The sequence below is a fragment of the Geotrypetes seraphini genome, chromosome 1 (genome assembly GCF_902459505.1).
Source record: "Geotrypetes seraphini chromosome 1, aGeoSer1.1, whole genome shotgun sequence".
Lineage (NCBI taxonomy): Eukaryota > Metazoa > Chordata > Amphibia > Gymnophiona > Dermophiidae > Geotrypetes > Geotrypetes seraphini.
In genome coordinates this window covers 371541623-371560226 of record NC_047084.1, presented here as the reverse complement: position 1 = coordinate 371560226, position 18604 = coordinate 371541623, and the positions used below count along the sequence as shown (strand labels likewise).

At 43.8% G+C, this 18604-nt stretch overlaps 1 protein-coding gene across 3 annotated transcripts in view; it reads left to right on the top strand.

The window, feature by feature from the left end:
• PSD3 (pleckstrin and Sec7 domain containing 3) overlaps window positions 1–18604 on the top strand; it is an 811466-nt gene that overhangs the window by 774208 nt on the left and 18654 nt on the right. For all 3 annotated transcript variants that reach the window (XM_033915196.1, XM_033915210.1, XM_033915202.1), the window contains one exon: window positions 13140–13283. In XM_033915196.1, the coding sequence (XP_033771087.1) occupies window positions 13140–13283 (144 nt within the window). The remainder of the gene's footprint in view (window positions 1–13139; window positions 13284–18604) is intronic.

Below are 18604 nucleotides of genomic sequence, written 5' to 3'. Positions count from 1 at the left end.
ATTTAGTAGTACAAATATAGACATCTTTCCTTACATACATAATGAGGAGGGGGTCCATGAGTAGGGGTACGTACCCCTGGTTTCCCAAGCAAAGATTTCTTTGGTACTGGAAATCCTTGGCAATTAAAGTAACCCTCAACATTCCTGGGTGTGGGGCTCTGATTTATAGATTAGTTTTACACAAACCAGAGTTCATGTCTTTAGCTCAGGAGTTCTCAGCCCAGTCCTCGGAATACACCTAGCCAACCAGTTTTTCAGGATAGCTACAATAAATATGCAAGAGATAAATTTGCATGCACTACCTACATTCTGAGCAGATCTATTTTTTGCATGGTCATATGGGTATCCTGAAAACCTGACTGGCTCGGTGCGTCCCGAGAACTGAGTTTGAGAGCCTCTTCACGATCTGATTGATTAAAGTGAAATGCTTTTGATCTTGTACCATTCTGGAAGGTCTTAACTAAAGGCATAGGCACCATCACAGTCCAAATTATCACTTCTTGGACAAAGAGAAGGAATTTGTTTAATATAAAGGGTGCTTAGTACCCAAAGAGCTGCTCTGATGACAAAGGTAGTCTCTCAAGGACAATTTTGCTAAATGGGCTAGTTTGCGCATACCATGACAGGAATGAAACTCCAAAGCCTGATAAGGAGTATGATTACAGTCTTCCAGATATACTGCTAGCACTCACTATAATACTTGCATTGTGCCAAAGAGAGCTGCTTTCTGGAATTCATAAGAAGCAACGTGTATAGTCAACTTATCCAGATGCACTTGGAAATTTTGTGATCAAGTAATCTGTGAATCATTATATGATCATCTCTCTTTACAGAAGATAGATAGAAATTATATAGAAGATAGATAGAAATTATACATAGATAGAAATTGCATACAATTTTTCATTTGTTTTTGTTCTAGAATATGTGTATCTTTTTGCCACTTAAGAAAGGCTGGGAATATTTCTGTAATACTGAGAAAGTAAAATGCATGGTTTGGTTTTGGGTTTTTTTAAGAGGGTATGGTACATTATGTTGCCTTTTCATCCGGAGTAACAAAAAACAAAACAATACTACCTGTGCAAACAGCATATGATTCCTTATGGATGGGTTGTGTACCCCAGCTCACGAGTTGGATTGTAGGAGGCATCAATCATTTTTCTCAGCTCTGCCTCCTTATCTTCCTTGGCAGTGCCCTCTCTCTCTTCAGTCTTAACTTCTTCAAGCAAGTTGAGAAGGTGTCTTTTCTTCTGCTTTGAACTAGATTTGTTATTTTCAGGTATTCAAAACTTTTTCGAGGTTTCTCTGTGCTAAAAGGTTCCCAGTAGTCATAGGACAGCTCTGACTGGGAGAAGAGTCAGACATTGGGGTCTGAAGCCAGGAGGACCACACTTTAAAAAGAGCACATTCATGAATGTTTGTTACTAAGGTATTGTAATGAATAATCTAATAAATAAAGAATTAAAAAAAAAAAAAAAAAAAAAAAAGAGCACCTGCCTAGCCGGCCTGCTTTAATACTTGGAGCTTGGGAATAGGTTCCCTGGGATTGCACCCCTGCAGAGACAGGTGCCTGAGTGCAGTTCGATTAGACACTGTGACTGGCCAGGGGGTTTGATAGAGGTTGGCTGCATCACCTCCCCCCCCCCCCCCGAAGAATCATATAGGGACATGAGGGGTTGAGGGTTTCAGGTTTTGGAACCTGAATAAAAGGCATCCTGAAGAGACAAGCCGCTGGAGTCACCCTTGCTTGTCTGAGGCAGAAATTCCTTCTCCGGCTGTGGTGAGAAGCTGATGCAAGCATAGTACATGGCAGTTCTATGAGTACAGCTCATTACTGTGTATGGGAAAAACGGGATGCGTCAGAAATTGGCAAACCTGTTTTATGTGGTTATCCCAAGGGCCCCCCCACCTCTAAAATTATATTTTTAATGTTTTTGAACTTTAGTTTTGCTCCCACATGCCATTTTTTAGCACTAAAACGCTGCCACAGTGGCCATCTTGAATCTTCTGATTTTATTTTAAAAGCCTCACATCTGCTTCCAAAACACCTTGATTTTGGTTTAAATCAATAGTAATGGATTCCTCAGATGATTTTACCCTATATCATGACAAGTTTGCACTGGATGGGTGCCTGAGCAGCATCTGTGGGGGCAAGGGTGACAACAAAATTGTATCCCATAGCTTCAGAATCTCAGCAATTGTTTACACCACCTAAGGTGGATTTGCTGGTAGTGCAGGTTACTAAACAGACTTTGCTGCTACTCACTCCTGGCACAAGACCTCTTCATCACCTTCATAGGATTGGTACTGACACATTCATAGGAGTTCTTCCTGGCACTCCCATTGCCACCACACTCCTCAGAGTGATAAGCAAAGAGTTCCTTCATCTGTTTCCTTCAGAAAGTCAACTGGGGTTGGGCAATTGAATTCATACTTCTCTGTGACCCTGAGCCTGAGTTTTCTGCTCCAAAATATTATGGAGTCCCAGGTGCAGATCACCCTCTGAAAGCTTATTCTTCACTAAGTACATAAGGCAGATGGGCCAAGCTTTACTAGTGAAGATGGAGACAGACTCAGAACCAAGAGTGGAACTTCGATGCATTAGGTGTTGATGGGGTACCCAAGGACCTTCTCAAATTGCCGTTTCACTATCTGTTAAAGGAAGCTATGTTTAAAAACTGGGTGATCCATCTTTTGCTTCCAGTGGATCCTAGGGAAATTGACTCCCTGTACACAGTTCAGTCTTACCCAGGCTTTGATAAGCCATAACTGCAGCACCAGTCCTTACTGGTTGAGTTGGTACTTAAAAAGACATTTAGCTTTAGGGCATATGTCAGTGCACTGCCAGGAAGAGAGAGCTGCACCTTAAACAGATTTGGGCACCACCTGTATCAAAATGCTATGCTTGGTGATGGGTCAAAAATGCACGAGACAAAGCCGCGCAGACAATGGAGCATCTGCGCACTGGATTTAAACAGTATTTTAAAGTGCTCAGGGGGGGGGGCTTTACTTAGAACTGTTAGAGCTCCTGTTTGGGGGAACCCCCCCTAAAAAACAGGGGAAAAGGCTGTTTCCTCTATAATGGGGTGTTTCCCCCCACAACACCCCCCCCCCAACAACAGGAGCGCCCACAATTCTAAGTAAAGTGGAGGTGTTCCCCAGCCAAACCCCTCCCCCCCTCGGAGCACTTTAAAATACTGTTTAAATCCAGCACGCAGACGTCCTGTGCATTATTGTCGGCGCTCCATTGTCCATGCAGCTTTGTCTCGTTCAGCTTCGTCTGTGTACCATTATGCTTACTAGCCGGGTACTAAATTATAACTTTTATATGACATTTTACTTTAAACAACTAGTAAAACACCTTCCTCAATTTTAACACTTCATTCCTCCTGATCAGCTTCCAGATTTTCAGGAAACCACTATCAATCTGCTGCAAACTAGGAAATTCATGGCAAGATCAGTCTTTGATGCATTCAATGTCACATCCAGAGCATCAGCTATGCCTATAGCCATGAAATGTCTGGCTCTGAGTTTCATACTTAGATCTAAATGTCCAAGATTGCCTAGTGAACATTCCATGTACAGGCAATGAGCTTTTTTGAGATAAAGTGGAAGAAACTACACAGAAGCTTACTCATCATGAGCAGAGCAAGACCACTTTGTCTTCCTCTAAATCTTCCAAGGCTCAACCTTCCAGATCTTATCACTCAAAGCAAGTCTATATTCCTTATAAGGGTGCAATCTGGCTACATCCTCCTTCTCCTCCAAGGCTTCACCTCAAAAGATAGCCAAGACTCAGCAAACTCAAAAATCTCAGTCAGCTAACATAGTAACATAGTAACATAGTAGATGACGGCAGACAAAGACCCGAATGGTCCATCCAGTCTGCCCAACCTGATTCAATTTAAATTTTTTTATTTTTTTATTTTTTTATTTTTCTTCTTAGCTATTTCTGGGCGAGAATCCAAAGCTTTACCCGGTACTGTGCTTGAGTTCCAACTGCCAAAATCTCTGTTAAGACTTACTCCAGCCCATCTACACCCTCCCAGCCATTGAAGCCCTCCCCAGCCCATCCTCCACCAAACGGCCATATACAGACACAGACCGTGCAAGTCTGCCCAGTAACTGGCCTAGTTCAATATTTAATATTATTTTCTGATTCTAAATCTTCTGTGTTCATCCCACGCTTCTTTGAACTCAGTCACAGTTTTACTCTCCACCACCTCTCTCGGGAGCGCATTCCAGGCATCCACCACCCTCTCCGTAAAGTAGAATTTCCTAACATTGCCCCTGAATCTACCACCCCTCAACCTCAAATTATGTCCTCTGGTTTTACCATTTTCCTTTCTCTGGAAAAGATTTTGTTCTACGTTAATACCCTTTAAGTATTTGAACGTCTGAATCATATCTCCCCTGTCTCTCCTTTCCTCTAGGGTATACATATTCAGGTCTTCCAGTCTCTCCTCATACGTCTTCTGGCGCAAGCCTCCTATCATTTTCGTCGCCCTCCTCTGGACCGCCTCAAGTCTTCTTATGTCTTTCGCCAGATACGGTCTCCAAAACTGAACACAATACTCCAAGTGGGGCCTCACCAATGACCTGTACAGGGGCATCAACACCTTCTTCCTTCTACTGACTACGCCTCTCTTTATACAGCCCAGAATCCTTCTGGCAGCAGCCACTGCCTTATCACACTGTTTTTTCGCCTTTAGATCTTCGGACACTATCACCCCAAGGTCCCTCTCTCCGTCCGTGCATATCAGCTGCTCTCCTCCCAGCATATACGGTTCCTTCCTATTATTAATCCCCAAATGCATTACTCTGCATTTCTTTGCATTGAATTTTAGTTGCCAGGCATTAGACCATTCCTCTAACTTTTGCAGATCCTTTTTCATATTTTCCACTCCCTCTTCGGTGTCTACTCTGTTACAAATCTTGGTATCATCTGCAAAAAGGCACACTTTTCCTTCTAGCCCTTCAGCAATGTCACTTACATACATATTGAACAGGATTGGCCCCAGCACCGAACCCTGAGGGACTCCACTAGTCACCTTTCCTTCCTTCGAGCGACTTCCATTAACCACCACCCTCTGGCGTCTGTCCGATAGCCAGTTTCTGACCCAGTTCACCACTTTGGGTCCTAACTTCAGCCCTTCAAGTTTGTTCAACAGCCTCCTATGAGGAACTGTATCAAAGGCTTTGCTGAAATCCAAGTAAATTACATCTAGCATATGTCCTTGATCCAGCTCTCTGGTCACCCAATCAAAAAATTCAATCAGGTTCGTTTGGCACGATTTACCTTTTGTAAAGCCATGTTGCCTCGGATCCTGTAACCCATTAGATTCAAGGAAATACACTATCCTTTCTTTCAGCAACACTTCCATTATTTTTCCAACAACTGAAGTGAGGCTCACCGGCCTGTAGTTTCCTGCTTCATCCCTGTGACCACTTTTATGAATAGGGACCACATCCGCTCTCCTCCAATCCCCAGGAATCACTCCCGTCTCCAGAGATTTGTTGAACAAGTCTTTAATAGGACTCGCCAGAACCTCTCTGAGTTCCCTTAGTATCCTGGGATGGATCCCGTCTGGTCCCATCGCTTTGTCCACCTTCAGTTTTTCAAGTTGCTCATAAACACCCTCCTCCGTGAACGGCGCAGAATCTACTCCATTTTCTCGTGTAACTTTGCCGGACAATCTCGGTCCTTCTCCAGGATTTTCTTCTGTGAACACAGAACAGAAGTATTTGTTTAGCACATTTGCTTTCTCCTCATCACTCTCCACATATTTGTTCCCAGCATCTTTTAGCCTAGCAATTCCATTTTTTATCTTCCTCCTTTCACTAATATATCTGAAAAATTTTTATCTCCCTTTTTTACATTTTTAGCCATTTGTTCTTCCGCCTGTGCCTTCGCTAAACGTATCTCTCTCTTGGCTTCTTTCAGTTTCACCCTGTAGTCCTTTCTGCTCTCCTCTTCTTGGGTTTTTTTATATTTCATGAACGCCAACTCTTTCGCCTTTATTTTCTCAGCCACTAGGTTGGAGAACCATATCGGCTTCCTTTTTCTCTTGTTTTTATTGATTTTCTTCACATAAAGGTCCGTAGCCATTTTTATCGCTCCTTTCAGCTTAGACCACTGTCTTTCCACTTCTCTTATGTCCTCCCATCCTAACAGCTCTTTCTTCAGGTACTTTCCCATTGCATTAAAGTCCGTACGTTTGAAATCTAGGACTTTAAGTATCGTGCGGCCGCTCTCCACTTTAGCCGTTATATCAAACCAAACCGTTTGATGATCGCTACTACCCAGGTGAGCACCCACTCGAACATTAGAGATACTCTCTCCATTTGTGAGGACCAGATCCAATATCGCTTTTTCCCTTGTGGGTTCCGTCACCATTTGTCTGAGCAGAGCCTCTTGAAAGGCATCCACAATCTCCCTACTTCTTTCCGATTCCGCAGTCGGAACATTCCAGTCCGCATCCGGCAGGTTGAAATCTCCCAACAGCAGAACCTCCTCTTTCCTTCCAAACTTTTGGATATCCACAATCAGATCCTTATCAATTTGCTGCGATTGAGTCGGAGGTCTGTAGACTACACCCACGTAGATAGAAGTTCCATCTTCTCTTTTCAGAGCAATCCATATCGCTTCTTCCTCTCCCCAGGTCCCTTGCTACTCAACAAAAGTCTATGCAGTCCTTTTGACATACTTCTAGAGAGCATGATCAGCCTATTGGAGGTCGTTTCCTACTAGTCCATCAAACTTAGGCTCTCATCACAATGGATGCCTGGGTCTTAACAGTCATAAAGTAGAGTTGCAACCTCTGTTTCAACAAAATTCCTCCAAATAACCCTCCAAGAAAGTCTTTCAATTTTCAACAGACTTCCCTTCTTCTTCTTCTTCTTCTTCTTCTTCTTCAGGAAGTCAAGTCTCTTTTAAAATTCAACACCATAGAGCCAGTATCCCCTTGACAGAAAAACCAGGGGTTATACTCCAGATACTTCCTAATTCCTTCATGCAATGCTCAACCTCCAAGCTCTCAACATATATTTGGTCAAAGAGAAGTTTCACATGCTATCCCTAAGGCCATCATATCCACTTCTAGACAAGAACAAGTGGCTGTGCTCTCTAGACCTCAAAGAAGTGTACACAGAAAGTTCCTTCGATTTTGTGTCGAAAATTACCATCTTCAATACTTGGGGCTACCCTTTGGCCTAGTTTCCTCTCCCACAGTTTTCACAAACTGCCTAGTTGTGGTAGCAGCAACTCTTCGTTCTTATGGATTCCAAGTATTCCCTTATATGGACAACTGGCTAATCAAAGCTGCATCACCTCTGATGGCCCAGTTGGCTACCAAAATGACCATAATTCTTCCGGAGCTTCTAGGATTCAAAATAAATTACCAGAAGTCTCATCTTCAACTGACTCAAATCTTGGAGTTCATAGGAGTGGTGCTCATTTATGTGCTTACTTGCCTCAGCAGAGAAAAGACACAGTACTCTAGCTTTACAATCAAGTGACTGCTTTTCAAACAATTTCAGCAAGACACATGATGCACCTGTTAGGACATATGGTGTCAACAGTTCTTGTAAACATTGTACAGAATGAGTATATTTTTTTCCCCCTTTTTTTTGCATACACGGCCAGGGTGGGGAGGGGGAGGGAACATTCTATGTTGGGTATATGGGAGGGGGGATATTGGATGTGAGTTTGAATTTGATGGTATATTAAGTGATGTTAAAGTAGAAAATAACTATCTTATGTTACACTTATTGAAAGTTTAAAAATAAATAAAGATTAAAAAAAAACCACACAGTTCATGTAATCCCCTTCGCACGTCTCTACCAGCTCAATAGAATCTAGCGTCTCATTGGTCTCAAGCCACAGATCTGCTATTTCAGCGAAGCAAAGTCTCCTCACCTCTATGTTAATCTCTCCAATGGTGGTTACAGCCAGCAAATTTGTCCAGGGACTTGCTGTTCCATGAACCTCCACACCACAGAGTTCTCATGACAGATACCTCCATGTTTGTGTGGGGAGCTCACCTTGATGGCCTGTGCACTCAAGGAGTCTAGTCCACTCGAGAAAGAGTTCTGCACATCAACCTGATTGAACTTCAAGCAATCCGCAATGCTTTTCGAACATTTCAGGATCACCTTCTCAACTAGGTCTTTCTTGTCAGAAGGGACAATCAGATAACTATGTACCATATCAACAAACAGGAAGGTACGGGGTGTCTTCCCCTGTGTCAGGAGACCCTTCAGATCTTGAAATGAGCGATCTTCGTAATATTTTCTTCAAAGCAGTATACCTACAAGGGAAACAGAATGCTCTTGCCAACAAGCTCAGCAGGTTTCCTCGGCTGCATGAGTGAACTCTCAATTCCAAAACCTTGCACCACATCTTCTCCCTTTGGAGGACTCCTCAGATAGATATTTACATCTAACAGCAATCGCAAGTTACCTCAATTCTGCTCCAGACACTACTCCTGTCATCAGCTGGAGGTAGATACTTTTCTTCTGGATTGGTCACACAAGTATCTATATATGTTTTCGCTGATCCCTCTTGTTGCAAAGACACTGTTTATCATCATGACAAGGTAGTTCTCTGAACTCATCCTAAATTTCTTCTGAAAGTAGTCGCGGAATTTCATTTTAATCAATACAGTATGCTGCCTGTTTTCTTCCCAAAACCACATTCTCACCCTGGTGAAACTGCACTTCACACATTGGACTACAAATGTGCCTTGGCTTACTATTTAGAATGAACTAAGCTGCACAGGACTTCCCTTCAACTTTTTCAATCCTAACAGATTGGGAGTTTCTGTAACCAAATGAACTACATGGTTGGCAGCCTGCATCTCCCTTTGCTATGCTCAGGCTGGGCTGCCACTAGAGGGTTGTGTAACAGCTCAAAGAGTCAGAGCAATGGCAGACTCAGTAGCCTTTCTGCGTTCTACTCCCATTGAAGAAATTTGTAAAGCAGCTACTTGGTCCTCACTTCACACATTTACATCTCACTACTGTCTGGAGACTTATTCCAGATGAGATGATCAGTTCGGCAAAGCAGTTTTACAGAATTTATTTTCTGCTTAAAGACCAACTCTCCCTCCATCCCTTACAGTTAAGCTAGGGAGTCCCACATGTGGGCATATGCTGTCTGCTTGTTCTGGGTTACCGTAAATCACAGTTACTTACCTGTAACAGGTATTATTCAGGAACAGTAGGCAGATATTCTCACAACCCTCCCACCTCCCCTAGTTGGTTTCTTAGTTTGTTTACGGAACTGAGGCACCATGAGCCAACGTGAGGCGGAAAGGAACTTGCACATGCATGGTGCAGACAGTCTCAAAGCTTAGTTAAAGCTTAAAGTGACAGTACACTTTAGCACTGTCCATACCGGGCTCCAGGATGACGTCACCCACATGTGAAAATATCTGCCTGCTGTCCCTGGATAATACCTGTTACAGGTAAGTAACTGTGTTTTATCCCTCAGTCATCTAGTGGCCTAACTGATTTTCTTCCCAGCTTCTTGCTTTTAATATACCTAAAACAGTTTTTACTGTATGTTTTTGCTTCCAGGCAGTAGGTGAGATATTCCATATTTAAAGCTACTTTGAGCAGACTACCCTTTAAGGGGCAAATGCTCTTTGGCAAAGGACTGGATGACCTGTTGACAAGTATAATTGACCATCATCCTAAATCCTTGCCATACAGTAAACCACGAGGATCAGGCAGTTCCAATTGTGGTTCCTTTTGTGGTGTTATGGGTCTAAGACAAGCATGTCAAACTCAAAGGCTGACAAGGGCCAAATAAACAAAGTTTAATTTTGTGGGCTGCAAAAAAGCAAAAGCATCATTTCTCATAGAAACTTACCCCCTCTTCTACAAAGCCGTGCTAACAGCTGCTGCCCGGCAACAGCCCCTCAGCCCATAGAGATTTAAAGGGCTTCGGGGCTGTTGCCACACGGCTTTGTAGAAGGGGGGGGGGGTTAGGTTTATTTCATAAAGTTGGTTTTTCCAGCCATTGAAGGAGCTCCATCTGTAGCTACAGAAGTTAGATTTGACAGAGGTAAATTGTATTTTTATAAAAGTTCATAAATCACAATTTAATATATCTTGTCCCGTTGTAATGCCATGCATTAGTAACTTACCAGACACAGAATAATTGCACAAATTAATAAGTGTAACATAAATAAACCTATACTCATATTTTTATTGTAATCTGAAGGTGAAATATTTCCTATTAGGTGCACCAAGCAAGTCAATACAAGACTAATGGCGTGGTAGGTATTATTATCATCTGATTCACTTATAGTATTAGTGGGGGGAAATGGTGCATTATGACTAGAGGCGCAAACATGTCTTCAGGTACCAAAGGCATCTGCATCGTAGTACTTTATAAGATTAAGCAACTGGTTATACTCATACATTGTATCATTATTTTCAACTGGCTTAATTAGGCAACTGCTCGGTGCCGATAGATTGCATGAGAAATTTCATAAAAATCTGTCCCATCAAAAATTTTTTAAAAAGTACCACCAGCACGGATGACGGCCTTCCTCTATTTGTTTGTTTGTTTGTTTGTTTTTGAATCACTAAAACCCTTGCTTTTTTTGGTTCAAAGCCAAGCGATGTTAGTGCATCAATCGCTTGGCTAATTTTTATGGCCGGATTGGAAAATGGGCAATTGAGGGGTTATCGCTTGCTTTGATATGGACTGAAGAGAAAGTGCACTGCCTAGGGAGACAAGGAGGTGGAGCTGAGAAAAGTGATTGATGCCATCTACTATCCAACTTGCTAGCTGGGGTACACAACCTATGTGTAAGGAATTGTATGATGTTCTACAGGAAAGAGGATTGTCGAAGTAAGAACCTAATCCTTCCTTTTGTGTGGCACTGAGAAATTTTAAAATTGATGTGAGAAAGGTCAGTTAATCTGCCTTGAATAACGTTTCTTTCTTCTCCAGCATATTTCAAAGGAACCTTTAGTTAGGCATCCTTTTTCATCTCTGTGGGCATAAAGCTCTTCCTATGCCTGCAGAAGAAGGAGCACTGAGTGGTGTCTTTTAAAAGTTGCTTTAAAATGTTTTCCATTCAAATTGATGAATGACATCATAGAGTGAAAAAAAAAGCAAATAAGAGGAGCACAGAACCAGTCATCGCCTAAAATCAAAAGTAAGATCTTAAATGCCAAATTGTTGTTTTGATACTTTATTAAGTTACTGAAATTTCATATTATATTAGTGATTTATGAGAAGCACATTTAACTTCACTTCTCATTTACTCTATTTCACATCAAGCACACATTTGGCACTTTTTTGCTTTCAGGTGATGCATTGTGTTTTTATTTTATGAGAGTAACAGATTATTGGAAACTTAATAGTAATAATCTGAACTTCTAATGCAAAAGGCATATGAGTCTTGACCAGTGGATTATGTACCCCTACTCGTGAGTTTTGTGTAGAAGGCATCTACATTTTTCGACTGCACCTTCTGTACTCCTCTGTTTCTCCTTCTACACACAAATTAAAGGTGTCATTCTGATCTGCTCTGTTTTCAGTTGATTATTTTTTGTTTTTTTCTATCCACTTTCAGAGGCTTTTTTGATGCTCAAGAGGTACCCGGGTCTCCTGGGTCAGCTCTGCCTTGGTGGAGACACAGATCTCCAGTTTAAAGGTCTTTAGCTTGGAGGGCCACCCTGATTCATGGCACCTACCCAACCAGACTGCACCAACACGTTTGTAGCTCAGGGACCATTCCCCTTGTTGCAGGGCTCACTTCCAGTTGGTGCTGTTTGGCATCCATGTCAGTCCCTGGGACTTTTCAGGAGGCAGCTACTCCTCTCCCCCCCCCTTCAACAAAAGAGGTGTGAGGAGCTGTGAGGGTCAGTGTTTCGGGCTCTAACACTTTATGAATAGCAGCCTTTTTTTTTTATAAATCGATACTTCAGGGATTTTCTCTTTGATCTTCCTCCAATACAGACTGACAGTCCTTCTCGTACAGTCTGTATTGGAGAAAGATATCCGTTCAAAGAGAAAAACCCTGAAGCAGTGGTTTCAAAAAATAATGGTGAACCACAAAACACTGGCCGCGTTGGTGTTTTGTGAGGTGGCTACACACAGCGTGATGGATAACCTGTGATTATAAGCAGCTGAAAATGTTGCATTTTCAAAACTGATTATCTCAAGATAAGTACTGAGAATTTAACATAGTGTGAGCGCTTGAAATTTAGAAGCACGTCTTTTACAGCAAGTGTTTTCCGGATCTGATATCATAAGATTTGAAATTGAAGAACTTATGTGTGTTAGCACTTAAGATCTAGAAGCGCGTTTTCTTCAATAAGTGGAACAGCATATCAGCGAAATAGCTGTTTGGAAGAAAGTATGAAGATGAATTTCACTTTTTGTATTATGTACTGCCTGCTACCCATGTATACATGCCTCTAAAGAAAAGGGGAGAAAGATTTAAAGATTCAAAATAATTATTGTTTTAAAAGAAGTAAGAAGGAAAAAGAAGATCAAATTAATTGAAAAAAGAATATAAAAAGGTGAAAAATAAATATAAATAATAAGGGGGGCTGGTGGTTGGAAGCTGGTGATTACAGAAAAGAGCGACCAAAACAGTTGGATACTAACACCTTGTGATGAAGACGCTCTAAGTCTGAGGCTATTCCACCATCTAGTAAAATAGGTAGTTTAGAAAGTTAGATTTTTTGAGGGTTTTATGGTATTTTTTTTTTTTCAATGGAATAAAAAATAGTGTATGGAGTAAAGAGCAACCACGTTGGATCTGGGAGAGTGAACGGGATTGGCAGCCATGTTGAGTCAGAGAGGGGAGGGGAATGTCAGACCATGTGGTGAGAAATATGCATTTTTTAAAATAAAACAAAGGAGAAACGGCCATATATGATGCACATGCTGTATTGAGGTTTTTGCCCTAACCTTTGCATATCTTCCTCCTTAGATAAACAGTTACAGTATATACCTGTTAGGCCTATACTATCTAGAAAAAAATGTTATTTATAAATACATAATTAAATCTAATGTATTTCTCAATGTCAGCTGAGTATTAGATGCAAGATATTGCAATTGAGTTAAACATATTTGATTTTGACAATTAAACTTTTCTTATTGGCCCCTAAAGGAAGAACAACTGCAGTCACATGAAACAAAGTTCAAGCAGATCTCTACTGAGCTGGCTGAACATCGTTCTTACCCCCCAGACAAGAAAGTTAAAGCTAAGGAGATTGATGAATACAATCTAAAAGACCACTATCTGGAATTTGAGGTGCGTGCTCAGATCACATTCACTGCTTATTGTTAATTTCTTTCGTAAGAATTTCATACTGTTCTTTGTGCCTTGATGGTTTGTTCCTAGGAGATTTTGTCAGTCACTATCACTTAGAAATAGAAATCAAAAAATATTGGAACCTTCACTGGAAAATATATTGTTAATTTTACATGTATCCCTTCATTGTCTTGCTTAGTCACTCCATCCAACCAAACTCCTACAGCATACACACTTCAACATGTGTTACAATAACTGCCATAATTTAGAATGATCCATGTAATGCAGCATAGTTGTTGACAATCTGAGAGTACTGTGCATCTAGAGGTCTTGGTTTCATTCGTCTTTCCACACCAAGTGAACTTCATTTAGGGGAAGATTCTCAAAACTTTAACGTGGTCGCTAAACCGGTTCCAGCCTGTTTAGCGTTCATGTATTTTAGCAGCGGATTATCAAAACGGCTTACTGTGGTCTTTTCCGAGCTTCCTAGCAGTCTCTGACTCTGCCATGCAAATGTATTACAAAGAGGTCATTAATATTTAAATGAGCACTCCGTGCGATTCTCTATTATCGTCAAGTGATTCCCTAACCTCACTGTCCTACATTTCCAAGCAAACTTTTCTGGTAGGTCTGAGCTGTCCTAGCCTTACTTTTTAGTCAGTGCCTGAGCACTGATTAGCTCAGGCATTGACAGGAAAGTAAGGCTTGACAGCTCAGACCTGCCAGAAAATTTTGCTGCCATTAAACAACCCCTCCCCCACCCCACCCTAACAGTAAGAGGAATGCCTACTCCATCCTTCCACTAACGTTAAGCAAACCTACACTTCAGGCTGCGGGATAGATGCCAACTCCCTCCTGCCAAGCAGAAACCCACCTGGCAATGGGAGGGATATCCACGCCTTCCTGCCACCAAGCAACCGCCCCAACAACCCATGGCAGGGAGAGAGATGCCCACTCCCGCTACCAATCAACAGCATCCCATCACTCCCTCCCCCCTGCAGTGGGAGGGATGCCCACTCCCCCCATCGCTGTCATACCCCCGACAACCCCCTGTGCCTCCAATGACCTCCCGCTCCTCTTACCTTGTTTACAAAGGCCGGTCAGAGAGTTGCCTTCTACCTCCAGCCAGCAAGCCCACCTCTTCAAAATGGGAGGGGCCTTAAGCAACCTAGGTCAATGAGAGCCTTAGGCCCCTCCACCGAGGAGGGGAAGGCTTACTATTTTAGAGAGCCGGTCCTGCTGGCCGGAGGTAGGAGGCATCCCTCTGGCTTGCCTTCGTAAACAAGGTAAGGAGCGGGTGGAGTATCGTTGGAGGCACCAGGGGGGTTGTCAGGGTTACTGCAGCAGCAGGAGGGAGTAGGTATCCCTCCTGCTGTAGGAGTGGGGGGTGTCAGGGAGATTTCTTGGAAGGAGGGGAGTGAGCATCTCTCCTGCTGCCATTGGGGGGGCTAGGGGTGTTGCTTGGCAGCGGGAGAGAGTGGGCATCCCTCCCGCTGCCTTGGTGGGGGGGGTCAGGAGGGGCTGCTTGATGGCAACGGTGAGAGGGAGTGTGCATCTCTCACGCTGCTGGGGGTGGGTTGCTTGATGTCAGCAGCAGAAGGGAGTGGGCATTCCTCCTGCCGATCTTCAATTTGGGGTCTTTTGAGTTTTTATATTTGTGCATTTATTTTGCGCAACCTAGGCCAATTAGAGCCTTGGGCCCCTCTCCAGCGCATCCCAGGATGCACTGGGGAGGGGAAAGCCTGCCATTTTGAAGAGGCAGGCATGCTGGCCGGAGGTAGGAAGCATCCCTCTGGCCTGCCTTCATAAACAAGGTAAAGGGGCGTGGTTCATCGGAGGAACCGGGGGATCATCATGGCGGCGGAAGGGAGTGGGCATCCCTCCTACTGCTGGGGAGGAGAGGTGTCAGTGGGATTGCTTGGTGGCTGGAGGGAGTGTGCATCTCTCCCATTGCTGGGGTGGGGGGGTTGCTCTATGGCAGCGGTGGGAGGAAGTGGGCATCTCTCCTGCTGCCAGGATGATGTGGGGGGGGTTGCAGGGTGGCGGGAGGGAGTGGGCATCTTTCCTACTGCTTGGGGAGAATGTCTGGAGTGGTTGTTTGGCGACTGGTAGGAGTAGGCATCCCTCCTGCCGATCTTTAATTTGGGTTTGGTTTTTTGTGTGTTTATTCTGTGCATGTGCTGATTGCTATTTCCAGCAATTGGCACATGCAAATTTAGCAACCTACCAACCTCATTTGAATGCACAGTTTTTAAAAAATGACTTGCCTTTTTTAAATTGTTACTGTAGCAGCCGCAATTGTGGCTCGTCAGATTTTACCGTGAACATTTGAGAATCTTCCCAAGTCATTTAATCTCTTTTTGATTAAACTTGAACTGTAGACTTATATAAGGTATGTAGCTCCTCTGAAGCACACCCTCCGGCTGTTCATTGTCTACAAGCAGCCATCCTCCTCCCCTTCCCAAACCTATATGTGCTCTTCCATAGTTCATCCAGAACCCATGAGCAACAGCATTCAGAGTATTTTTCTTATGCATATGCTTCTTTGAATAGGAGATAATCCCTGAACTCTGTCAAAAGAAGCAGCAACGATGATTATGCAACTCTTGATTCTCTTACAAATTGTTGTGTCTGTCCAAATTAGATTGTAAGCTCTTCCAAGCAGAGACTGTCTATAAATGTCAAAATGTACAGCGCTGCATAAGCCTTTCAGCACTATATAAGTGAAGTAGTAGTACATTGTGATTAAGCTTCAGTAAATGCTGCTTCCTTGGTGGAAGGTAGGAAGAGGATTCAAGTTTCAAGTTTATTAGGATTTTATATACCGCCTATCAAGGTTATCTAAGCGGTTTTTACAATCAGGTACTCAAGCATTTTCCCTCTCTGTCCCGGTGGGCTCACAATCTATCTAACGTACCTGGAGCTATGGAGGATTAAGTGACTTGCCCAGGGTCACAAGGAGCAGCGTGGGTTTTGAACCCACAACCCCAGGGTGCTGAGGCTGTAGATCCAACCATTGCGCCACACACTCCTTGATGAATGCAGATGTCTATAGATATGCCTCAACCTCTGCTTTGGAGACACTTCCCTGAAGGCAAAAGATGGTCAGAATCTTAATAGTTAAGTTTAGGTTCAAATTTATTTATATTCCACCTTTAACAAGGTGGAGTACAATAAAACAAATTATAATGCAAAGTAATACAAAATAATGCATTTGATGTGCAGAAATCTGCAAGAGCCGTATGCAGATGGGGAGAGGCTAATTTGAATGGACAAACAGGGAGGCTTTGGGATGATATTATCTGATGTTGCCTGGGGCAGAGGTGCCAGGCATCATCATGCCATGTGCCCCTGCACTCCCCTCAGAATTGCCACACCGTGTTCCCCTCACACCCCCCATGCCTACCTCACCCCCGTACCTCTTCAAATCATTGCCAGATGTGAGCAGCATCTCTTACCCACTGCTAATGCTTGCCTCATACTTCTCTCTGATATCACTTCCTAGTCCCCACAAACAGGAAGTGACATCAGAGAGAGGGATGAGACCAGCATGAGCAGTCAGTAAGAGATGCTGCTTGAAGCAGGTGAAGATTTGAAGAGGTATGAGGGGGTGCTGGGAAGAATCCAGGGCGATAGAGAAGAAAAGGTGGCATTTCCCCTATTATACCAGTGCATGGATATAGTTTGGGGGGCGAGGAAGGCATTGCCCCCCCAAATGAATTGCCTGTCCAACATAACAACCTCCTTCCCTGTAAGATCTGGTACTACCGTGTTTCCCTGAAAATAAGCCCTGGCATGATTTTCAGGGTAGGTCTTAATATAAGCCCTACCCCCGAAAATAAGCCCTAGTCACCAGCAGCAACAGTGCTTCCCCCCCAATCCATCTCCCCTCCCATCCGCAGCTGGATTGTTGCTGCGGCGGCCGTCTCCGAGTGACACCAACTCTCTCTTCTCCTTTTCTGTCACTCCTTTTCTGTCACTGCTGCCTTATAACAATCCAGCAGCATCGGCAGCAATCTACACAGGCTGCTTCGTGGCCTTCTATCTTCCGGGTGTTCCTCTGCCACGTTGCTGATGATGTCATCAGAGGAACGCTGGGCAATAGAAGGCCGTGAAGCAGCCTGTCTAGATTGCTGCTGCTTTGTTATAATAACATATGAATTGCCGCTGCTGGGTCAGACTATATTGGGTCCATCCTGCCCAGCAGTCCGCTCACGCGGTGGCTCCAAGGTCAAGACCAGTGCTCCAAATGAGTCCAGTCTCACCAGTTTATTTATTTTGGTCTCACGGTTCAGATGGGATGGAGAGATGGGTCGGCGGTGGAGGGGATAGAAAGATGCTACATGGGGGCAAAGAGAGGAAGGGAGGGATAGAAGCTGCAAGGGTTCTGCTGCACAATGAATGGGAGAGAGGGACAGAAAGATACTGCACAAGGGAATGGGTGAGAGGGGAGGAAAGATGCACATGTGGGGGAGAGAAAGGAAATAGAAAGAATTGGAGTGGGAAACACAGTATATTTTCCCTTCCCGCTACATGCACTACTGTCCTCAGCCACTAGCAGCATCATTGAGGTAAACACTGTCTTCAGCAGCCTGGGAGTTTTCACTGCTAGAGCTTCCTGTCCCCACCTAGATCATCAGAGAGAGGGATGAGACCAGCATGAGCAGCATGGAGCTCATAGAATGAAAGCTTCCAGGGTCACTGAAGGCAGTGTTTACCTTACTGACGCTGCCAGCAACCTGGAAAATTGACAGAGGGCAGTGGTGCATGCAGAAGGAAGAAAAAGAATATTACCGGATCTCACAGGGAGGGAGGAAACAAGAAAGATCCGTCACCTCACTGGGGGTGGGTGGGGTGGAAAGATAAAATTACCAGACTCTGGAGGGGAAGGAAAGAGATGCCAGTGAGTGGGAGAGGAGAAGGGTAGGTGAATTGTCAAGAAGTGGGAATGGAGGCTAGTGCTGTCCGATTCACTGATTCAAATCATTTCACATTGGTGAATCGATTCAAATCAAATCCCTTTCTAAAAAATTGGACTCACCGATTCAGTGGGTCCTGACACCTCCAGGTCTCCTAAACAACAGAGCGGTGGTGGTGGCCAGCGGAAAGAGGCAGTGCTCAGAACAGGCTGCTTCTCTCCTGCCCCACTAGGGCCTTCCCTCTGCTGCGTCACTTATGACATGACTGATGACACATCTGAAGGAAGCCCTGGTGGGGCAGATCAGAAACAGCTTGTTCCGAGCACTGCCTCTTCTCTCCAGCCACCGCCACCAGTGCTGTTGCTTTGGGAGGCCCGTATGTTAGATCTCATGGTGGAGGGA